Source organism: Myxine glutinosa, chromosome 8, assembly GCF_964187855.1.
Source record: "Myxine glutinosa chromosome 8, kmMyxGlut1.1, whole genome shotgun sequence".
NCBI classification, from domain to species: domain Eukaryota; kingdom Metazoa; phylum Chordata; class Myxini; order Myxiniformes; family Myxinidae; genus Myxine; species Myxine glutinosa.
The window spans coordinates 83,945,859-83,971,183 of record NC_136268.1 but is presented as its reverse complement, the minus strand read 5'-3'; the positions used below and the strand labels follow the sequence as shown (position 1 = coordinate 83,971,183).

Genomic DNA, 25,325 nt, shown 5'->3' with positions numbered 1-25,325 from the left:
CAACCTAAATTGCTAATAAAAATGTAATATCACAAACACTACAAATACATTTGTGCAAAATATTTGTTTGTATTATGATTGGTGTAAATCATGACAACACAGCAACTAAGGTACAGGTACAGTGTGGAAGGAAGACAAAGCACACCTGCACATACCCACTCACGCGCTCCAATGTGCCCTCCCGCACACGCGCTACAACCAACTCAGGTGTGCGTCCTCGCACACTCTCTCCATCCATCTCACTCTTCATGTCACTCTCATCACACATACACTCCGACGTGCATTCTCGCTCGCACTCGGTATCACTCTCGAGCCTCGACACCATTCGCACACGTGCGCCGTTCACCTACACGCACCTTTTCCTCACACGCGCACCATTTTCTCTCACACCACTCACAAGTGACCCTCCACAAAGGCCCGGGTGCCGTCTCGATCCCAAGCGCGCGAGAAACTCTCTCGCGCCAAACATTCTCCTGCAAAATCTCCCCGTACAATATACAGCCCGACTCACCTGGGCGCTTCTTCTTCATCGTTCCACCACCACCTGCAAATCTTTATAAGGATTAACAAGCACGGCATCATGATGCAAGCACGGACTTTGCACATATTCCATTTCTCCCCTCTGCGAGTGCTTTTCTAAGTCGGGCGTCTCCCCAATTCCAATTTCGACTATTTCTTTGTTTTTAATTGCTTTTTCCTCGACAGCCGCCTGTTCTAATAAAATAAAATTCTCTACTTCGGCGGTCGCTGGCTTCCCCATACCCCGGGTCGCGATTTCTATCCCGGTCATGTTAACCGCGCTCTGCTCTGCCTCGATCAACCCGCGCTCCTCGAGTCGCGTTACCTCGCTGCGTACAAATGCGTTCTTCCCGCCCGACCTGCGGTTAACCTCCCTTTCACACTCCCTTGCTTCATACCGGGCTTTGTCCCTCGCTAGCCCCTCATTAATTTCTCGGGCTTGGCCATTCACGTCCTCCAATTTGCCCCCTAATTTGCCTTCTAGCCCCCCAATTTGGCTTCCCATATCATTTCTTAATTCAGCAATTTGGCTTCCCATCTCATTTCTTAATTCACCAATTTGGCTTCCCATCTCATTTCTCTCCCGCATGGCTCTGTCCCCCTCCAGTTTTATGGACGCCTGTATTTGCATCATAAATTGTTCCATGAGGGCTTGCCAGTCGCCCACCCCCATTTGCGCAGCGGGCGTGGCCCTCGCCGCCATGTGTGAGGTGCCATTTTGTGCTCCTGTAACCTCATGCGAGGTGCCGCCATCTTGTGCGCCTGCAACCCCCGCTACCACACCTTCTTCAACGACCTCTTCCATTACCCCCCAATTGTTCCCTGGGGTCCTAGGTTGTCTCTAACTCTTCCTCTATCTCCCCCACTGGCATCCGACCACCTTGATCATCCATGGCACGATATAAATTTGGTTGTTAAATAATAAAATTTCGGCCGCTTGTAATTTTGGCCAAATTTTTTTTTGATGGATTAAAAATTTGGTTCGGGCTTCAATCCCACTCCCCGACACCAATTGTTGTGGATCTCAGAGTACGGCACTCCCGTTAGCAAGGGGGGGTTAATCCCCTTGTCTTGTTAAGCTGGCCGTCTCCAGTCCTGGAACTATCCCGCTCCTTTGCGGGATGAGATTGTCCAGGGTGATTGGTCAAAGGTTTCCCAAATACCTTCACCAATCTCTCCGCAAAGTAGGGAGATGAGTCCCTGCTCGAACCTCGGATGTGATGGTAATTGCCGAGCGGTTTAGCAATCCACGATCCGAGCCGTTAACAAAAGGACTAAACCTGATTATAGCGGTTCCTATATCGTGCCACTGATATTCAATGGGGAAAATACAAAGACGATCGGACGAGAGGAAGCCAAAGAATAAGAAGGGTCAAGGAAGAACAAATATGGTTTATTCACTATCTAAAAGAGGAAACGAAAGGCACGAATATACAAAAGAGGGAAATAAAAGGACATAGGGCAAGCTTATCTAAACAGTCTTAACTTATCACGACCCCAGGACAAACAGACAGACTCACACAGAATGGTAGCTGGTAGGGGAGGAAGGCCCAGGCAGATGGTTCCAGGCGATGGGATCCGTCCAGGCTCCGGGTCCGCGGGTGAAGAACGGCCGGCAGCTCCGCGTCTCGTTGGCGCACAACCGGACCTTACATATGCGAGGGGCTGGAATCTCCGTGCGTATAGCGTGCCGAACGCTCTCAAAACCACGGCAGTTCGTATCAGATGATCGTCCCAAGCGATCCTCCGCGCAAGGTTCTTATCATTCGCCGCCTCTGCTCTGTTCGCTCAAGTTCGCCGATCATCTGCCGATATTCTCTCCTCTCTTGATCATCTGCTCTCTCCCCCGCATCTGCATAAAAGGGCTTTGCGCTCCCGCTTTTATCACAAGCCTCGCGTATCAAGCCACGTCTGTTTCGCTCCGCGCTACCGGTGAACACACCTCGGCCCGGATTGGCCGCGAGGGTTCATTGGTACCTCCCCTCGTGACGCGTTGATGGGGCCACGCCTAGGTTCCTGGCCGCTCCTCCCTCTTTCTCCCACTCTGCCACGTGGCTTATGGCGGCTTGGGGCCAGCTTCAGCTCAAAGGCAGCGAACGCTGCTGGCAATGGCGGCTTGGGGCGAGCTTTAGCTCAAAGGCAGCGAATGCTGCTGGCAAAGGCGCGCCATACAATTTGGAGAGGGTAAAGCCGCAAAATGAATAGGATGGGAATTTGAGAAGGGGGCTAGGTTATTTGATTAATACAACGCAGATTCAACTATTGGAAACAGATCCTTACCTGAAACACATACTAATGAAATAACTAAAGAAGATCCTATGGTGTCCTACGTGTTGTACATGGCTTAACTAGGGTGCGACCTTTGACCTTCACACCAAAAATGGGAATATTTACAGGGGATTATTTATAAGGGAATGTTACAGATATTTACAAAGTGGAGGGTTCTAAAAACCACAACAATATATATATATATATATATATATATATATATATATATGTATATATATATATATATATATATATATATATATATATATATATATATATATATATATATATATATACAGTATATATGTATAGTACGTATCAAAAAAAAGGTAATCCGAATTCAAGGGGTTGATATGCAAAGGTTATTTATTTTGACAATTTACATGTGGTTTACTAATTAAGAGGAGATCCGCAGCTTTCCATTGATCATTCCATGCATCATTGCTGTCACACATGACCGAGTACATGTTCATTGAAAATGAGAAGTTCAAATCGCATTTTTACAAGTTTGGCTAATCGATGCAAGTCAGGATAATTGGTGCAAAATGAACGTCAGATGTGAACTTTTCTCAGGAATGATTGGCCTTTATGCACCCACACCTTCACCATGTCCACCTCCCCTTTCACCACATAGCTCACAGTGGCAGAGCATGCCCTGAACTGCTGATCACATCATAGCCGGGTCATTGCGCAAAGCATCCACCTCATGTCGAATACAGCACTGCAATTCGTCAAGATCATGGGGAGGAGTTACGAACACCTTGTTCTTTAAATGTCCCCAAATGAAATAATCACATGGTGTGAGGTCAGGTGATCTTGGCGGCCATTCCACTGCATGGTTGAGGGCGATGACTCGGTCTCCAAAGAGTTCCCTCAGTCGATCTCGGACAGCGATAAGACGATGTGCTGGGGCGCCGTCTTGGGCCCACCAGAGATACCTGAAGACACCACGAAACCTTCGCCTGAAGTTCTCCTCCAGCTGTGGTAAAACTTCATCATTGATCATCTGCAGATACCTGTTACCATTGGCATTCCTTTGAAAGAAAAATGGTCCGATCACCTGGCCACTTCCACAAAGTCCCAACCAAACAGTCCACTTTTGTCGATTCATGTTGGTGTCAAAAGTAAATTCCGGGGGTTGTCCTGTCGGTGCATATTCAAGAACATTATGGGTATTGACCTTGCCCTCCATGGCGAAAGCAGCTTAGTCACCGATAGAGATACCGCAGGAAATCGACATCTGCTTCGCAACATGCTGTCAACCATCTGGCAAGCACCAGCCCCCTGGCAAAATCCCCTGGCGTAAGTTGATGCCAGATGTGAATCCGATATCGATGTTGGTGGAGGTCCAGTCTTGTGATTCGGTTGAATGTTGCCGAAGACAATCCCGTCCCATTTCGTCTTGCGCTGGTATCCCTAGGATGCTCCAAAACTTGCTGCCTTACTGCTGCAATGTTCATTTCCGATCGCCCAGTGCGCCTCCTACCAGAATTCTCCTTGTTGCGGTTGAGGCTCGTGCCATGCTCTTGGTATTTTCTTACATTCGCCCAGATAGTTTTGGCTGCTGGAGGCTCCCGTTCTTGGAAACGTTCCCTGAACGCATCACGAGTTCGCTGCAAACTTCCAGTTTTGTGAAAGTTTGTAACCACGAAGGTCCACTGTTCAGTCGTAAGTTGAACCATCTTTTCAATGACTCAGACTGTCTCTAAACCCACACACTGTCGGCCCATCTTAAATACCCATCTTAAACAGCTTAACAATTTTACATAATCAACTTGGCAGTCGACAAGTAATGCGTCTATTTAAAACTGTCTTGCACCGATTAGCCAAACTTGTAAAAATGCGATTTGAACTTGTCATTTTCAATGAACATGTACTCGGTCATGTGTGACAGCAATGATGCATGAAAGGCATCAATGGCAAGCTGAAGATCTCCTCATAATTGGGAAACCACATGTAAATTGTCAAATTAAATAACCTTTGCATATTAACCCCTTGAATTCGGATTACCTTTTTTTTGATACGCACTATATCTATCTATATATGTGTATGTATATATATATATATATATATATATATATATATATATATATATATATATATATATTTATATATTTATATATATATATATATATATATATATATATATATATATATATATATATATATATATATACAGACTTGGCATTTAATATGGAATATATATATTTTTCTTGACTTGGGTTTTCTTTCTGAACTCAGTATATCAATCTGGTGAGTTTCTTTTATGCTTCGGTGATGTCTTTGTTGAAAGAACCATGTCACTGATTGTCTTTCGCAGCAAGAAGTCAATAACAGGATTATATCACAGGTGGCATGACAAAATGTAAGGACAGGTACATTTGACGATTGGCTCCACAATCGGGTATATAAGGGTTGTTGCGTTCTGTATTAGTGGAAAACAACTGCTGCACATCTACAAAAGTTATTGCCGCTTCCTCTGGAGATGGTCCGTCAACTTGACAATGCTGTTTGTCATGGATTGGTGGCTTTACGAAATTCTGGCATGAAACAGCGTGCTATTGCTCGGCAGTATGGCATCACTCAAGGTCAGGTGTCAAAGATCCTGAAACGAAATGCTCAGAGGAGTGTCCCTACTCCCATACCGAGGCCAGGACGTCCATGCAGAACCACAAGGAGAGATTATCGCCAGCTGCACCGGTTAGTCTGCAATGGCTGTACCAAGTCAGCTAATCATCTTAGGGCAGAGTGGCAGCAACTGACAAATGTGCCTGTATCCAGAAGGCTAGTCAACCAACGACTGGTTCAAGCAGGCTATCGTGCCAGGCGTCCCCTGAGAAAGCCACGCCTGACCAGACAACACAGCCAGCGCCGTTTGCAGTGGGCCAGAGAGCACCGTCAATGGCAGCCAGGAAACTGGAATCACGTAACCTTCAGTGACGAGTCTAGATTTCTGGTCTATCGTCAAGATGGCCGCGCCCGAGTGCGCAGACAAGTGCATGAAGCCCACAACGAAGATTGTATAGTGCCAAGAGTCCAAGCTGGAGGTGGTGGGGTGACCGTTTGGGCTGCTTTTCATGCAGGGGGCAAAGCTGACCTGTTTGTTCTGAATGGAAACCTGAACCAGTTCAAGTACAGGGTCATTCTGGAAGAAACATTGCTTCCATTTGCTCGTGCAGCCTTTCGAGGAAACTTTGTCTTCCAAGATGACAATGCACGGCCTCATCGTGCTCGCATGATCCAACACTTTCTTGCTGACCATGGTGTAGAGCAAATGGAGTGGCCTGCCATGTCCCCGGATATGAATCCGATAGAGAACTTGTGGGCATAATTAACACGTCAAATCGACAACTTGGACCAGCAGCCTACCTCTGTGCGTGAATTGCAGCAGACTATTGTCACTGCATGGCAAGCGATTCCTGTCCAACCCTTGGCAAATCTCGTGAACAGCATGCCTCGAAGTGTACGTGCTCTCCTGAATGCTCGTGGGGGTTACACGAAGTACTGAACTGTAATTTTACTGTCCGTAATCCCAGTCATAATTTAGCTTTTGTTTTTGTTGAAAAAAAAATTGGCTAATGTGCAAAATAAAGAGATACTTCTGGAAAATGTACAGAAGTTTAACACAGTACTGTCCGTGAATTGAGTTCAATATCAGTTTACATCACTTTCAAGGATCAATTTATTTGCTTCGAAATGTCAAATGTGTTTTTTGTTTCTTTTAAAGGTCACATTAACAAAATCTAGAATAATTTCAACATAATTCCAATGAACTTTTGGTTCTAAGCCATCTTGAAAAGTAAGTTCACCCCCACAAAAAATATCCATATTAAATGCCAAGTCTGTATATATATATATATATATATATATATATATATATATATATATATATATATATATATATATATAGACAGGGGTGAAAAATATATATATAAATAAATATATATATGTATATTGTCTGTCTTGTCACTGAACTACTCCCTCAAACTTTTGTGAAATCGTACTAAACTTCTGGTATGCACCTATCTCTCCCGTGTGTATGTCATAAGGGTATTGTTTTTGAAAATTTGGGGAAAAAAGATATTTATCTTTTGAAAAAAAACCAAAAACCGTTTTTTTTCAACTTAAATTATTTATAAAATGTAATATCACGTATAAAACAAATACATTTGTGCAAAATAATTGTTTGTATTATGATTGGTGTAACTCATGACAACACAGCAACTCAGGTACAGTCATTATCCTCAGATAAAGAAAGTTGCATCAATGTTAGGAAATCCTAACCACGTGGGGTAATTGATTTGGTGAAAGCTGACTGGTTATTCCCTCCAATAAGAGGTGAGAGACATGATTGGGTCTTGATACATATGTATAGTTCTCCACTAAAATATAATGAATGTGTAGTGCCCCACTATAATAAAATGAACAGCCCTGATTGCTTAAATTTTGACAATCTGTGATATGAACACAATCTATTGGAATATTTACAATATTACATCTGGTAGTTTGTTCTTTGAATCATACAGGGCTTCATTCCAAGATGGCATTGAATAAGTGATATCTATGACAGGCTGATCTAGATTTGGCCAAATGTGGGGTGGATTTTGTTGCTCTTCTCGCAATTTAGATGTCAATTTTTCCACAGCTCTTGACCTATTTTTCCAGACATATTTGATAGCGCTCATATAACGACACTGTGCTCTCCAGGGAGCTGGCTACAGCCAATTCTGTGTATTCCAGATACACTGCAAAATACCATGGTTGTTGTATAGTGCTGAGAAGGTTTATTTGATAGCAGCAAGGGATTTTGGAGTTTGGAACACATTTGCTGCAAGAATGAATACAGTGCCATATGCTGTATGTCTAGAGCTACCACTGCATGGAATACACGGAAGAGGCCACAGCTTCTTGTCTGAGTATGAGAGTCCTGATATGAACACAGGCAGGATGACACATTAGTGTGTATGCCGTCCCTCGGACAGACGTTAAACTTTGCATTCCATCTGCCAGCATTAGTTGGTGGACGAAAATGTTGCTCACGCTTTTTTTTTTTCCTTTCCTTTACAGATACAACAGAAAGACACGTCTTCTCCTTGGGTATGTCCAAATGTCATCGCCCAGACATTTCATTGTTGCAATATCCAAGAGTTATGAATACATATGAACTACAGTAATTTGTGTCATGTAAAATGTTTATCAAGAGTACCGCACCATTGAACTATATTTTCAGTTCCAGTGCATGATCATGATTGCAAGATCCGCAGGGTGGAGAACGCAAATACGCAATCGACTCGTGGTGTTTTTACTTTTTGGAAAAGTTCAACAAATGCTTAGATATTTGAACGTTTGAAATATAGGGTGACGTTTTTCGTGGATTAACACCCTCTAGAACCACAAGACTTAGGTAATCAAATTTTTCTGGTGGGCAATTGCAAGTGTGTGTCGCTCTGGATATTTAATATCTGAATAATGTTATGCCATGAGCCTTTCTTCAAAGCAAGCAACCAGCTCTTGCTTCGAAGAAGGGGATCACAGCCGAAACTGCTTCATCTTCTTACCTGCGGCACTTAGCATACTATCAAGATTTTGGTAGAGACAATTCTTCTTCTCCTTATTTTCCCTTTATAAGGGTCCAATGGTCCCAAGCTTTTGCCGTGCCTCGACCATGATACTCCTCCACTTACCCCTGTCCTCAGCCAACTCTCTCCACTCTCCAACCACCCCACCTTACTGATATAACTCCTCACACAACCTTCCCATCTCAACAACGTTTTACCTCTTTTCCTCCTACTTTGCCTCCTCAACCTATCCGTTCTCTCTTCCTCCATCCACACCAAGTGTCCATCTCATCTGGCATTTCAACAATCTCCCCGTCAAGCTCATCTTCACACCAATCTCCTCATTCAGTTCATCTAGCCTCCTCCTATCCACCCTCTTCACTCCCACAATCCTCCTGACCCAGTTGTTCTTGCAGACCTGTAAACTCTGTTGTCTCTCTGCCAGTGCCACCATTTAATAACCGTAAAGGTAGGCTGGCATCACACAAGTCACCAAAGCTTTTCCCTTTCAACTTCTTTGACATCTTTAACTCTGCAACCGAAGGTGGTTGGAAATTATGTTTTCACCCCTGTCTATTTGTCTGTGAGCAGGATATCTCAAAACGTTATGGACAGATTAGGATGAAACTTGGTGCAGAGTTTGGGAGTGTGACAAGGGCGAATTGATTTGATTTTGGTGAAGATCCGGATCTGGCTTCGAGAATTTTAAAGTGATTCTTCACCATTGAGTGACAGGGCCAAAAACGATACATAGTACGATATATCAAAGTTATGGCTAGATTCGGAGAATCCTGGTGGACAGGTTGGGTGTGTGACAAGGACAAATTGATTAGATTTTGGTGTAGATCCGGATGCAGATCCGGTCTATCAGTATGATGCAAAATGTAAACTGTTTAGCTTGGTGGAGGTATGCTCTCTGCCATTCTAGGTCTGTCTGCCATTAATCCCTCCACCCTCTTCCATGCATTCACAACCCACCGGAATCCTCTTCCACACCTCTGCCTCCGACTTACCACCCCCGATCACTGTTCCCCCGAGATACTCAAATCTATTTCCCTGTCTGATTTCCTTCCCCTCTCACTTCATGTTCATTTATTTTTTCTGCTGTCCAACCCAAAATTAATCATCCTTAATTTTACACAAATGCAGACCAGATGATATACGACTAGTCTTTATAAAGACTAGTCTTCCATAGTCTGAACACGTGTGGCCCATGTTAGTTTGCGACAAAAGCCGCTCTGGCTGAAACTAACTTTCTGAGCCCTTCTTCCTTTTTGACGAAAAAAACAACCCTTCATTTGGTTGCGCTTTTGTGTTTTCCACTTTGAGGTTCCAGACATTTTGGTCATGATGGATTTTCAGAACTACAGGAGGGTTGGGAATGAGGGTTCGGCGAACAAACGTCTCGTGGGTTGGAAAGTAGTGAGAAGAGAGGAGAAAGGAGATTAATATGATATGATGGAGAGGGGAGGGAGAGAAAAGTTTGTGTGAGTGGGTTGAGGAAGGTGTGGATATTATTCCATTTTTGCACATTTATTTTTTAGATAACCGAACCTTCAAAGGCGGGGTTCGAAAGTTGGCATCTAAAACTTGTAATTTGGAAATGTGCAATGAACCTGACCCTGGTTGAGTCATATGAAAGACTTGGTACATGCTGCTTCCTTGCTTGATGATCATCATTCAAGAAAACCATATAGCACAGACAAACAACCATAGGTTGGCAATAATAGTGCAGGATTGATGGGCCTAATGGCCTCCTCCTGAGTTGGGGTTTCTTGTAAGGGAACTCGTATTCATTGTATATATTACATTATTTGGGATGAAACTTATTATATGCAGGAAATATACAATATTATATTTTCAATAACATAACAGGCATTAATTAATTCCTCAATCTTGCAGTACAGTAAGTAGCATGGAAAAATACAAAGCAGAGTCAAAAAGTTTTTCTCTTAAAAGTTTTTCTGTTAGAGCCAACAAAAATTATTTCTATTCCACTGACATCAGGAAACTCACCCCTATAATGTTTGGATTGTAGTCTCATCCAGATTTTACCTCCACCATGGAAGGCCTTTCTTCAGGGTTGTCACATCCTAGTGGGAATTGGATGTGTAAATCGCTCTGGCTGAACAAGTTGTCCCATTTTTGGTTCCATCTTGTTCAGGTTCCAAGTTCTGAAGCCAATATTCATAATGTATTTAAGGTTCCTGTAACGCTTCGATAATGTGCATCCACTTGTGGAGAATCATATGGAATCTGAACTTTAAAAAAAAAAAAATTAGAACAAAATGAACTGCTAAAACAACAAACAATTGCTCTTCACATGCTCAACCCAATTGTTTAATTGTTTCACAGTGACACCTGCCAGAAAAAAGTTTCCTTCGAGCCACTCACCCATTGTAGGCAAAATCTTATGAATAGCATGCTATATGCTTTGGCTTGTTGCGCACTCCTTTAGCAATGTCAGCCAGCCTTGGTCAATGATCATTATCGACTTGGTTCAGAACTGCTTATTGAACGGTGTCATTGTTAGGCCTCTTTTTCTAGCACTCACATCTGACTGACGAATTTCCATATTTATCTTATCCAATGAGCAAATGAAGGCCATCGCACTCATTGTCCACAAAGTCCATGCATCAAATTGCTCAACAATGTGTAATCGGGTAGATACCATGCAAATTATGTATATTTTGCTTCTTTCACATAAAATAAGAACCGAGGTAATAAGAGCCTTACTTTTTTATACTCATAGCTGCAATGGATTGTGGGTAAAACAAGCAATTCTGCTTCTTCAATTTATTCTGGCAAGGTTCTCTACAAATAATATATGTGTGAATAAGCAACACCTTCAGCTTAAATAGTGAAAACAATTGGCTAAAATAATATGGACTATCTTTCCTTAAAGAAGGCTCTGCTTTCCCTCCGCCTTTTAAACAGTAGCCCCCCAATACTCTCACAAACAAACTACTCAACTTTACTATTTGTTTTATATTTTAAAGCAGTCATCATAACTTATCAAATTAGATTTTTACTGGTGTTGATAGAACGTCCTGCAATGATGGACAGCAGATGGTACATAAAATTAAGGAATACAAAATTGCCGGTATTTAGGTTTTTGAATGAATATCTGTGCAGGTGCCCCTATCGGCTCTAAGTAGCTCGCTTCCATTGGTCATACCTGGTATGAAGATCGAGGAGTCAGGTTCGGAGCACACCTCAACTCAGCAGGTACTTTTCTCACAATGTAACCACACGGTGGCGGTAGAGCGTGTGGCTTTTCTGATGCGAGGAGCAAATAGAGCTTGTGGTTTTTGCTGTGGAATTGATGGCACAGCTAAGATGGCAGCCATTAATGGCTTTGATTTTCATTAACTTTCCAACAAATTATATTAATGGTGTTATTCATGAATATATGAGGGTATACTGTAAATGGTTTTCTTCAATAAGAATATGACTATTATGTAAAGTTTAATTTCGGTTTGACAAAATTCTTCAAACCTTTTGCTTCTTTTATTTTTTATAGTAACAGGTGCATGATTCAGGAAGATTGTAAAGCTACTGTAGGCTGAGGTCAGCTAAATAACTGGTGGTGGAGTCGAGGCCAAAGGCAAAAGGAGCCCCGTGGGGGACTGATGGTCATTTCCCCATGGTTTCTGAGATTTAAAAAAAATGAATGAACTGAATTTGAGATGAAAACCCCTCTTTTCAGCCTCTCATAGGGGTGGATCTGGATGTGGAGCACAAATCCATGAGACCTTCCTGTCCTGATGCATTTTACCAAATTTGGTCCATATCGCTCAGGTAGTTGAGAAGATGTTTCAGTGAAAATTAGGGATTTGGGGAGGGGGCACATGGCCCCTTTTCCGGGGAAGTTTTGACCATGAGGATCACAAATTAAAGTTAGGAAATGGTCCTAATGACTCGTGGTGAGTTTGTTCTGGAATTGTCTGGTGGTTTCTGAGAAGACGATTTTTGAATGAAATATATTTTTTGAACGAAATATAAATATTTGGGGCAAACCACCTCCTGCCCCCCTTGACCCTTTTATAGGGGTGCATCTGGATGGGGATCACCACCCTATGAGACCTTGCTGTTCTCTTGCATCATACCAAATTTGGTCCATATTGACAGGGTAGTTTGTGAGATGTTTTAGTGAAATGTTAATGGCTGGCACTGGAATGTATGTATGGCTGGCCAGAATACGTATGGCTGGCCAGAATACGTATGGTGGCCAGACACTGGAACCCACTCTGAGGTTATTTCGAAGAAGAAGAAATTTCGAAGAAATAACCTAAAAGTAAAGATAATTGAGTAGATGATACATACACCAGGTTTCAATTAAACGTTACCGTTTCCGATAGTAGCATTCCTTCTTAACAGTGTGACACAAGTATACTTTTAAAAACGAACATTTACGCTGTACGAAGATTCCTTAATTTTTGCACTTTTAACACTTGATTGAAAGGTGTACCATTAGGCAGAGAATGCAGCTTGCATGGAAGCAAACGGGTGATTCCGTGATTGGCTGAAAAGCAAATTTTATCTCATTTTGTGTTTCTCATTGTCAGTGAGCTATTTGGAGACGTCATACAGAGTGATCCATACGTTTTGTTACCACATTGTATTGTGGGTTCTTTTTTCTTTGTTCCATTGATGTATTGCAGTGACAGCCCTGTATATTATGTATTGATGTTTTTGTTCTCAATATAAACCAACCTCATAAGCATGGAACCCGTGACAAGAGACTACATGATTTGCCTGCATTGGGTCACAATACATATGGACCACATTGTAGACTCAAATCCATTATACCGTATTGATTTGTCTCTTGTCTACTAATGTTGGATTGATGTTATGCCAGGTGTGCCGTCTGCCAGCTATCTTGGTGGATGTTGATGTCGTCCCACAATGTCTCCGCAGAGAGTAGGGGAGTTATCGCTGACACCCGGAAAATATTTCTAAAATCCCACTCAAATAATCTTCATTCGAACGCTGGACCTGGCCAGTCAGTTTGTTAAAGACCTGGGCCAAAAAGAGTTCTCCACCAACCCCACAAAAATGTGATGGAGGTGTCGGTTGGATGATAATTGTCGTTGTTAAAGTGGTAGTCGCTCATTCAGTGATAAATACACTCTCATTTATTATACATAGAGATATTTATGTGAAGGGAGATATACTAAGGGAATTGAAGCCTATGGTTGAAGGTGTCCCTATGTTCAAGGTGACCCGCTCTCCCTTACAACAAAATCTTGGTCATTATGGGCCCCTTCTGATTGTGAGTCTGGCACCATTGGAGCCAGTGTAAACCCGGCCATGCATCGGAAACAACATCGAGTCACTCTGGCGACGTTATCAACAAACTGACAACATCAGAGACCGTCCACGTCCTGGGCGACCATGTGCGATGTCACGTCGGCAGGATAACCATATATGGTTGGTGTTCCTTAGGAATTGGTTCCAGACAGCAAATTTGACAGCTTGCAGAATCCCTGGCTTGCGCCCAATCAGTGCCGGAACTTTCAGAAATCGGTTACACAAGCATGACGTCCGACCACGACGACCAGCAGTACGTCTGATTTTGTTGCCACATCATCGACATGCGCACCTAGATTGGTGTAGATAACGTCTGAGATTCAGGGGAAAATATTGGGCTGCTATCCTCTTTACAGATGAGTCGAGGTTCCATCCTTACACTGGTGATGGCCGTTGTCACGTTTATCGATGGGGAGGGGAATGTTATGCTGGCACATGTTCGTTGTTCGTCGGTGGAAGCGTGATGCTATGGAAGGCATCACCGCACACCACAGAACCTAGCTAGAGGTCATTAGTAGCAATTTGAAAGTTGTTCGGTATTGTGGTGAAGTTCTCCACCTTCATGTCCTCCTGCCCCTGCAGGTTCATAGACCTCACATCATACTTCAACAGGATAAGGCACGCACTCACGTAGCATGCATGAGTGGTCACTGACTTCATTGTACAACAGAACAGTCCCACACTTCTCTGGCTAGCTGTTTTGCCCGATCTTTCTCCCATAGAAGATGCATGGGATGAAATGGAACAACAATTGCTCCATCTTCAAAACCAGTTGATGATGTTGGCCCAAATGTGGCAAGCCTTGGTAAAGATTTGGAATAACATCCCTCAAGCCTTCTTCAACCATTCTGTGTCCTCAATGAGGTGCTGTTGCCAAGTGTGTGTCAACGCAAATGGTGGTCACATGAGATACCAAGTTGTTAACTGAGTTTCAACCATACCTCTCATCGAGCCTCTGGAGGCCTGACTTGCACACATGTGTTGAAATTCTCGTGTCGATTTCATATTAATAAATCACTAAATATTGGTATGACCAAAAAATGTGATACGTTTGTTTTCATTTCTAATATTTCACATAGGTGTAAATGATGCACTTTTTCCACTAATGTGTATGGTTAGACCTGCCCCACCATTGCAGTGGATGGCAGATATGTATATATACATATATACAGTGCATTCAGAAAGTATTCAGACCCCTTCACTTTTTTCACATTTTGTTACGTTGCAGCCTTATGCTGAAATCGTTTAAATTCATTTTTTCCCTCATCAATCTACACTCAATACCCCATAATGACAAAGAGGAAACAGGATTTTAGAAAGTTTTGCAAATTAATTAAAAAGAAAAAACTGAAATATCACATTTACATAAGTATTCATACCCTTTGCTATGACACTTGAAATTTAGCTCAGGTGCCTCCCATTTCGCTTGATCATCTTTGAGATGTTTCTACACCTTGTTTGGAGTCCACCTGTGGTAAATTCAATTGATTGAACATGATTGGGAAGGGCACACACCTGTCTATATAAGGTCTCACAGCTGACAATGCATATCAGAGCGAAAACCAAGCCATGAGGTCGAAGGAACTGTCTGCAGAGCTCAGAGACAGGAATGTGTCGAGGCACAGATTTGGGGAAGCCTACAAAAAAATTCTGCAGCATTGAAGGTTCCCAAGAGCACAGTGGCCTCCATAGTTCTTAAATGGAAGAAGTTTGGAACAACCAGGACTCTTTTTTTTTTTCTTTTTTTTTTCTATACTGAATCGAGGCTCGTGAAAGAGCTGACAACCGCGAGGGAAAGACAAAGACAGTACATGGGGACCGCGAGGGAAAGACAGTACATGGGGACCGCGAGGGAAAGACAAAAACAGCACATGGGGACCGCGAGGGAAAGACAAAGACAGCACATAGGGACCGCGAGGGAAAGACAAAGACAGTACATGGGGACCGCGAGGGAAAGACAAAAACAGCACATGGGGACCGCGAGGGAAAGACAAAGACAGTACATGGGGACCGCGAGGGAAAGACAAAAACAGCACATGGGGACCGCGAGGGAAAGACAAAGACAGTACATAGGGACCGCGAGGGAAAGAAAAAGACAGTACATGGGGACCGCGAGGGAAAGACAAAAACAGCACATAGGGACCGCGAGGGAAAGACAAAAACAGTACAGGGGGACCGCGAGGGAAAGACAAAAACAGTACAGGGGGACCGCGAGGGAAAGACAAAAACAGCACATAGGGACCGCGAGGGAAAGACAAAAACAGCACATAGGGACCGCGAGGGAAAGACAAAAACAGCACATAGGGACCGCGAGGGAAAGACAAAAACAGCACATAGGGACCGCGAGGGAAAGACAAAAACAGTACATGGGGACCGCGAGGGAAAGACAAAAACAGCACATAGGGACCGCGAGGGAAAGACAAAAACAGTACATGGGGACCGCGAGGGAAAGACAGTACATGGGGACCGCGAGGGAAAGACAAAGACAGCACATGGGGACCGCGAGGGAAAGACAAAGACAGCACATGGGGACCGCGAGGGAAAGACAAAGACAGCACATAGGGACCGCGAGGGAAAGACAAAGACAGTACATGGGGACCGCGAGGGAAAGACAAAGACAGCACATGGGGACCGCGAGGGAAAGACAAAGACAGTACATGGGGACCGTGAGGGAAAGACAAAGACAGTACATGGGGACCGCGAGGGAAAGACAAAGACAGCACATGGGGACCGCGAGGGAAAGACAAAGACAGTACATGGGGACCGCGAGGGAAAGACAAAGACAGTACATGGGGACCGCGAGGGAAAGACAAAGACAGTACATGGGGACCACGAGGGAAAGACAAAGACAGCACATGGGGACCGCGAGGGAAAGACAAAGACAGTACATGGGGACCACGAGGGAAAGACAAAGACAGCACATGGGGACCGCGAGGGAAAGACAAAGACAGCACATAGGGACCGAGAGGGAAAGACAAAGACAGCACATGGGGACCGCGAGGGAAAGACAAAGACAGTACATGGGGACCACGAGGGAAAGACAAAGACAGTACATGGGGACCGCGAGGGAAAGACAAAGACAGTACATGGGGACCACGAGGGAAAGACAAAGACAGCACATGGGGACCGCGAGGGAAAGACAAAAACAGTACATGGGGACCGCGAGGGAAAGACAGTACATGGGGACCGCGAGGGAAAGACAAAGACAGCACATGGGGACCGCGAGGGAAAGACAAAGACAGCACATAGGGACCGCGAGGGAAAGACAAAGACAGTACATGGGGACCGCGAGGGAAAGACAAAGACAGCACATGGGGACCGCGAGGGAAAGACAAAGACAGCACATGGGGACCGCGAGGGAAAGACAAAGACAGTACATGGGGACCGCGAGGGAAAGACAAAGACAGTACATGGGGACCGCGAGGGAAAGACAAAGACAGTACATGGGGACCGCGAGGGAAAGACAAAGACAGTACATGGGGACCACGAGGGAAAGACAAAGACAGCACATGGGGACCGTGAGGGAAAGACAAAGACAGTACATGGGGACCACGAGGGAAAGACAAAGACAGCACATGGGGACCGCGAGGGAAAGACAAAGACAGCACATAGGGACCGCGAGGGAAAGACAAAGACAGCACATAGGGACCGCGAGGGAAAGACAAAGACAGCACATGGGGACCGCGAGGGAAAGACAAAGACAGCACATAGGGACCGCGAGGGAAAGACAAAGACAGCACATAGGGACCGCGAGGGAAAGACAAAGACAGTACATGGGGACCGCGAGGGAAAAAAAGCAAAAAGCAATCTTCCTAGATAGAGCTGGCCGCCCGGAAAACTGAGCAATCAGGGGAGAAGGGCCTTGGTAATAGAGGTGACCAAGAACCCGATGGTCGCTCTGGCTGAGCTCCATAGATCCTGTGTGGAGATGGGAGAAACTTCCAGAATGACAACCATCACTGCAACACTCCACCGATCTGGGCTTTATGGCAGAGTGGTCAGACGGAAGCCTCTCCTCAGTGAAAGACACATGAAAGCCCACAGAATCTTGTTTCTCACAGTCTGAGAGTCCTTTAGGTACTTTTTTGCAAACTCTAAGCAGGCTTTCATGTGTCTTTCACTGAGGAGAGGCTTCCGTCGGGTTCTTGGTCACCTCTCTTCCTAAGTCCCTTCTCCCCCGATTGCTCAGTTTGGCCGGGCGGCCAGCTCTGGGAAGAGTCCTGGTTGTTACAAACTTCTTCCATTTAAGAATTATGGAGGCCACTGTGCTCTTGGGAACCTTCAATGCTGCAGACATTTTTTTTTGTAGGCTTCCCCAGATCTGTGCCTCCACACAATCCTGTCTCTGAGCTCTGCAGACAGTTCCTTCGACCTCATGGCTTGGTTTTTGCTCTGATATGCATCGTCAGCTGTGAGACCGTATATCGACAGGTGTGTGCCTTTCCAAATCATGTCCAATCAATTGAATTTACCACAGGTGGACTCCAATCAAGGTGTAGAAACATCTCAAAGATGATCAAGAGAAATGGGAGGCACCTGAGCTAAATTTCAAGTGTCATAGCAAAGGGTATGAATACTTATGTCAATGTGATATTTCAGTTTTTTCTTTTTAATAAATTTGCAAAACTTTCTAAAGTCCTGTTTTCTCTTTGTCATTATGGGGTATTGAGTGTAGATTGATGAGGGAAAAAATGAATTTAAACGATTTCAGCGTGAGGCTTTTCTTTGTTTGCTTTACACAGTTTTCTTTGTTGGGAAGAGCTTCGTGGTTAATTTACTGAAATCCTAGCTATCTGGGGTAATTGATTCAGTGAGAGCTGATTGGTTATTCCCTCCAGTTATGGGCGAGAGGCATGATTGGGTCGTGTTATTTATATGTTAACTGCTATTGCCATTACATGTGATACATATTTGGGAGCCTCGGTAATATGTGTTTCTGTCTATGATGTCGCTTGTAACCCGCCAGCAAGTGATGAAATTGGTCTGGCTGCTGAGGGGGGCATGTAACGTTGGGATTCTCATGTATGTGCTACTTGTGAATGTCTGCAGCTTTAGAGGAATACAGATAGGGGTTCAAACAGCAATGGACTTACCTTGTGTAGCTTTTTGTCCCCTGCTCGTCTGACAAGGTTGGAGACGGGGACATTAAAACAAGCTCCGTCTGACTGACCGACTGTCCATATATATATTTTTGTCTGCACATTTCAAAAAACGTTGAACATTTCGCTTTCATGATGTACATATCTATTCCTCTTAACATTATCTCAACCTGATTAGATCCCGGCTGTGATTGGCTGAATTGTGTTGCCATGGCAACCATCTTGGTAGCTTGGGTTTTGTACGTGATATTTAAAAAACTGTTCAAGAGTTAGCTTTCAAATTACACAGATCTATTGGTTATAACACCCAAAAGGTGGGGGACCTAAAGTATCAGCTCCTTCTGTTGCTTGTTTTATGCAGTTTTCTTTGCCTGGAAGAGCATGGGGGCTCATACTGTATGTATGTGTGTGTGTGTGTGCGTGTGTGTGTGTGTGTGTATATATATATATATATATATATATATATATATATATATATATATATATATATATATATATATATATATTGGTTCACGAGTTATCAAGTGACCACTATATTCGTCATGTGTGTGTGTGTCTGTCAGTGTGTGTGTCTGTCTGTCCGCAGCATAACTACCCGATGATACCATCCGATCTTGATGAAACTTGGGTGGGAGGTTGATATCATGATCTAGTTGTGTCCTGCCTAGAGTGGGCGTATTGCGCCCATTGTGGGCGGAGCGACGCCCGAAAAAGATGTCTTGTTAGGGGGTAATCGAGTTCAAGCTACATCATCTCCCAAGGGTTTGGTGGAATCTGGCAGGGGTTTCGATATTTGGTTAGGCCAATGTCATGTGTCTAGCCCCACGGAGCTCGATTTTTCATTTTTTTTTTTTCATTTCATTTTTCACCGAATTTTCGGTATTGTGTCGCTAACTAACCTCATAACCGATTATACATTATTTTCTATCTCATTTCAAGGTCAGTAACCTTCGTTTTGACATTTCCAGGCCTGGCCTGTCTCGGTTATAGTCCGTCCTTTGTCATTGAAATTGAATACCGCTCGCTCGTGAACCATCGTCGTCTCCTGACTTGTATATACTTATATCCTCTTGTTCTTTTATCCTTGGCTGCAGATACTCCCATTCTCTTCCCATCATGTGGTGGGTCATGTGGCAGCTAACGGAGGACTTGGAATCTCTAGCAGCCAATCCCTATTCGGTTTGCCATCCCCGCCACATGCAACACACGGAGTGCTGACTGGTTTGGATAACTCACCACCAGGATGCTCTTCTGCCAATGCTTAGGAAAGAAAAACGATAAAAAGCTTTCACATACAAGAAGAGTCATATTTATATGTGCCATATAATACCGTGCCATATTTCTTGCATCAAATGTTTTGCTGTTTTTACTGTACATACATCGCCTTTTTTCATGGAATCCTACAAGTTTAGAGTTTGAGATCTAAACTTGCTCATTGTTAATGCAAGCTCAAAGAGGCAGTATCGTGTGTTTGCTGATGGATTCCACTTTTCAACACTTGAAAATAGAACAAGATGGATATGGAAGCATTGCCCCGGAAGATAACGAGTTGCAAATCTACCAGTGATCGCTAGAACAATAAAGAAAACTAGTATGGTTCAGTGAGTCAATCTCCTCTGATTCTTACTTTGATAAAAAAAAAACTTTGATATATAAAAAAAAAAGATCCATACCTTGTTTCCACCGGAACAGCATTGTGACCCAAGTGGTCCAGCTAACTTTGGCATGGTCAAGTCTTCCTTGTAAGAACTGGATCAATCCCTTTAAATAAGGCAAATCACTCAGGGGATCAAACAGATCCCTTGGGTGTTGTCACCCACACGTTGTGCGTGCTAATTGTACTATACGGTCTGAGTCATGATACAACTTCTGTGTAATGTTGAATGAAACGCTTGGTGTGTTTATTCTTTTCCCCAAACACATTGTAAAACGGGTAGATTACCGAATATATTTATTGCAGAAATTTACTATTAAGATCAGGACAGTATTTTACCATACATGTAATTGTGTAATCGACCTGTTATGTGATTACTGTATGTTGCTCGTGTAAATGCCCCCTTAAGTGTAACGTACTTTATCAAGGTTCAGTACTTGTATCATCACGGATTTGTTTTAATAGTTTGGTATTTACCTTTCGCAATTGGATTATACCAACGGGATGGAGGGGAACGACGGGAAGGGGTTTCATAACGTTATTGGATTGAGAAACTCACAATGGAACAATAAATTTCATTGGTTCTTTTTCTTGTTATTTTTATGAACTTGTTATTTTTCCTTGTGGAAGTATTATAATTAGTAAGAAAGCAATTTTTCTTAATGCAATAATTAAATGTACGTCTGGATGTATAGGCTAGATGTACGCACGCAGTCACCTCCGAGCTGTCTAGCCTGGGTGGAACCCACATCACAAGTGGGTTAAATCCATCAGGAGAACATTAAGCTGGAGGTCCAATCTGCCAGCATTGGTTATTGGAGGGCATTGAATATCCCACGGTGTCTTTCGCAAATAGTAGGCGAGTTATCACCGGCACAGTGAACAAAGTTCAAATTACTGCCACCTTTAGTGTTCTGGGATGGAGTGGGTGATTCTTGCAGGATTGATTCCAACTTTGCGAAGTTTCTCGACCAGGCTTAAATGCCCTAAAGTTCTGACAAAATTCCATGATCTATACATATTTAAAAAATGAAAAAGTTTCCATTTTTTTTGGTTTATTATGAGAATCTCTTTCTGAGACCATTGCCTAGTTAATATTCCTTGTTTTAATTAAGCGAGCATTTGTTTAATTAAATATATTAAATTTGAATGAAACGGTCAATGCCAACTGATGATGTTGAAATATAATTAATATTTTTGCAATGTCAGAGTAATAATGATGTATAAATTGCTTCCGCCACTCCCAAAGATCCACAAGCTTGCTGTTACTCTGTTCCATACAGCCGGTGAAGTTTCAACCAAACGTAATTCTTGTTCCGCTGCAATCGCTTGCGGATTTATGAGAATCGGGCAAAGGTTGTTCCTGGCATACGACTATGGCTATGTACAGTACAAACAGGTTTTTTTAACGCGGGATAAAATAATAATCAGTGTACATTATAATTCGAGTACTCTTCCTCATCTATTTCGCATCTCCGCATCACTTTACTTTGGCATTTAATATCGATCCCAGCGCGCAATATTTCCATGTTTATGGAAGATGATTATGTGAAATATAGTAAATCTTTTCAGTGAGTCTTCCAAGTCGCAGGCTTCATGAAAAAGTCTGTAAGCAGCAGTTTTGGTCCAATGAGCAATTGTAACCGACACTGTGAGCTTTCAGCAAACGGTAAACTCACATTAAAAGCAATGATTTGTAGACAAAGGTAGCGCCGGTTACATTATAGCTGTTAAAGTAATTGCTAGAGGTAAGTAAATAAAGTTAGCAGAGATCGAGAGATAGAATGAAATATATGCGGCATTATTTGAAAACACGAATAAACGAATTAATATTCTATAAGTTAAAATTTTGAAAGTCTTCATAAGCGATTGAGTGTAAGCTGCAGTTAGTTAGTTGACTGCAGGTGATACAGATACAGTACTTGCATCATTTGCCTCCGATGTGTCATGCGTTGCCACATGGGTTGTAGATGCTCTGGCTGCGTTACCAAACCAGAAGTTTGGAAGTTCTACCAAACTACCAAGAGTGGCTGTGCTTTTGCAAATCTGTTGTATACTTCTTCAGCAATGCGTTTCACAATGCTGTTTGTATCACATGCACCAGAAATAAACGAGTCATTTGCAATCGTCCTGTCTTGACCTTATTATTTGCAAATTCGAAGATTTTTCAAGTATATTGGTTGGTGTTGTGCATTATTCTGTCTGTCTGTTAATCGCCTACAGGTCGCAATTCTAAACCGATCGTCATAAAACTTTACCAAGTTGTTGAGGTAATCAAAACTGAGAAGCCTATCGATTTGAGGTCAAAGGTCATCTTGAGGTCATATTTCTAAAATAGTCATATTTCATCTGATTGACTTGAAAATTAAACAGCAATTGCATAGTGCCTCTGTGAATTGGGAAAACAAATATTTTTGAAGTCAAAAGGTCAACTCAAGGTCAAACTTCTAAAAATCACCAATTTTTAATTTGAAGAAATCATCAATTTTCATCCTATTAACTTGAAAATTAAACAGCAATTACATTGTGCATCATTGAATTGGGAAAACAAATATTTTTGAAGTCAAAAGGTCAACTCAAGGTCAAACTTCTAAAAATCACCAATTTTTAATTTGAAGAAATCATCAATTTTCATCCTATTAACTTGAAAATTAAACAGCAATTGCATAGTGCCTCTGTGAATTGGGAAAACAAATATTTTTGAAGTCAAAAGGTCAACTCAAGGTCAAACTTCTAAAAATCACCAATTTTTAATTTGAAGAAATCATCAATTTTCATCCTATTAACTTGAAAATTAAACAGCAATTACATTGTGCATCATTGAATTGGGAAAGCAACTATTTTAAGGTCAAAGGTGAACTCGAGGTCAAATTTCTAAAATCATCGATTTTCATCTGAAACATCGTCCAGTTTCATGTGATCGACTTGAAAATTAAACAGCGATTGCATAGTGCTTCAATTAATTGGGAAACTAACTATTTTAGGTCAAAGGTCAACTCAAGGTCAAACTTCCAAAATCATCATTTTTCATCTGAAACATCGTCAATTTTCATCCTATTAACTTCAAAATTAAACAGCAATTACATAGTGCTTCACTGAATTGGGAAACCAACTATTTTTGAGGTCAAAAGGTCAAAGGTTAACTCAAGGTCAAAATTATAAAATCATCCATTTTCATCTGGAAAATCATCAATTTTCATCCTATTAACCTGTGAATTGAACAATTACATAGTGCATCACTGAATTGGGAAAGCAAATATTTTAATGTCAAAGGTCAAATCAAGGTCAAACTTCTAAAATCATCAATTTTCATCTGAAACATCATCAATTTTCATCCTATTAACTTCAAAATTAAACAGCAATTACATAGTGCTTCACTGAATTGGGAAATCAACTATTTTGAGGTCATAAGGTCAAAGGTCAACTCAAGGTCAAACTTCTAAAATCAATTTTCATTTGAAGAAATCATACATTTTCATCCGATTAACTTGAAAATTAAACAGCAATTACATTGTGCATCACTGAATTGGGAAAGCAAATATTTTTGAGGGCAAAAGGTCAACTCAAGATCAAGCTCATTAAATCATAAATTTTCATCCAATTGACCTGAGCATTGATGAAGATCGTTAATTTTAATCTTAATGAAACTGACAAGTTGATTTATCCATGACAACTATTTTTGGTGTGGGGTGGATTTTGCAAGTATCACGCTCTGCATGATGCCTTTCTTGTTATTATTTGTTTATTTATTACCTCCGCCACCCAAAGTGGATGAAGGTTTTGTTTTCAACCCTGTCTGTCTGTCTGTGTGAGCAGGATATATCAAAACGTTGATATGATACGGATACAAGAAGATTCGGATCTGATTATGAGAATTTTTAGAAATTCTTTAAAGTGATTCTTCACGTTCTTCTTCAGTGAAAAAAAAAACTGAGCGATAGGGCCAAAAACGATATACAGCATGATATCTCAAAACGTTATGGAAGTATTATGACAAAACCTGGTGGATGAGTTGAGTAGGTGACAACTGACAAGAACAAGTCGATTAGATTTTGGTTCAGGTCCGTCCTATCAGTGGGATACAAAACGCAAACTGTTTAGTCTGGTGAAGGTATGTTCTCTACCGACTATCGTTCCAGTTTTTGTATGCAGTAGATGCTCGTGAAGGATCTAGAACACAGAATGGATCAGCACAGCACGTAAGAGAACAAAAAGAAGAGTGGAAAGATGGGGGTGGGATCATGGGAGAACATACCAACAACAGAGCAGAGGAACACCATATAATGCGGCTTTGTGGAATAAAGGACATTGAGGAAATTACAGCAATGGGAGAGAGAAGAGTAGATACAGGGGGTGAACGAGGTGGATACAGGCACAGACTCTCCATCACAGAATTGGAAGGGAAAACTGGGAAAAAGCATAAATGGAAGAGAAAAAAAAACAAATTGATGAAGATGGTGAGGAATAGGGAGAAAATGGGGAAGGAGGTCTGTTCAGGGAAGGTTTGAGTGTGTGGATTGTGGGGAATGTTTGAGTGTGTGGTGTGTGGGTAAGGTTTGAGTGTATGGAGTGCATGGGAATGTGTGTGTGTATTTGGTTTGGGGCAATGTTTGTGCGTGTGGGATGTGGGGGAAAGTTTGAGTGTGTGGGGTGCAGGGAAGGTTTGAGTGTGTTTGTAGTGCGTGGGAATGTTTGTGTGTTGGGTGTGGGGTAATGTTTGTGTGTGTCGGATGTGGGGGAAGATTTGAGTGTGTGTGGTGTGGGGGAAGGGTTGTGTGTGTAGAGTGCGTGTGCAGGTGCGGGATTGAGTGCGTGGGATGTGGGGGAAGGTTTTACAGAGTATGGTTAGGGGGAAGCATTCAGGGGGTGGGGTGAGGGGGAACCATTGAGAGGGTGGGATGTGGAGGTACGCAG

The 25,325-nt window shown here is 42.5% G+C and overlaps 2 protein-coding genes across 8 annotated transcripts in view; one reads left to right on the top strand and one right to left on the bottom strand.

Annotated features, from left to right (window-relative positions):
- Positions 1-22,536, top strand: part of LOC137432647 (transcription factor GATA-6-like) — a 48,619-nt gene extending 26,083 nt beyond the window's left edge. For 4 of the 7 annotated variants that reach the window (XM_078783451.1, XM_078783454.1, XM_078783453.1 and 1 more), the window contains exons 8-9: positions 7,855-7,884; positions 19,852-22,536. In XM_078783451.1, coding sequence (XP_078639577.1) covers positions 7,855-7,884; positions 19,852-20,022 — 201 coding nt within the window. In that variant the 3' untranslated portion in view covers positions 20,023-22,536. Of the gene's footprint in view, positions 1-7,854; positions 7,885-11,480; positions 11,574-19,851 lie in introns of all 7 variants that reach the window. The other 3 variants (XM_068124736.2, XM_078783452.1, XM_078783457.1) reach the window with 1 other exon arrangement.
- The window catches only part of LOC137432649 (F-box only protein 25), a 742,106-nt gene that overhangs the window by 634,143 nt on the left and 82,638 nt on the right, over positions 1-25,325 (bottom strand). The gene's annotated exons all lie outside the window — the stretch shown is intronic.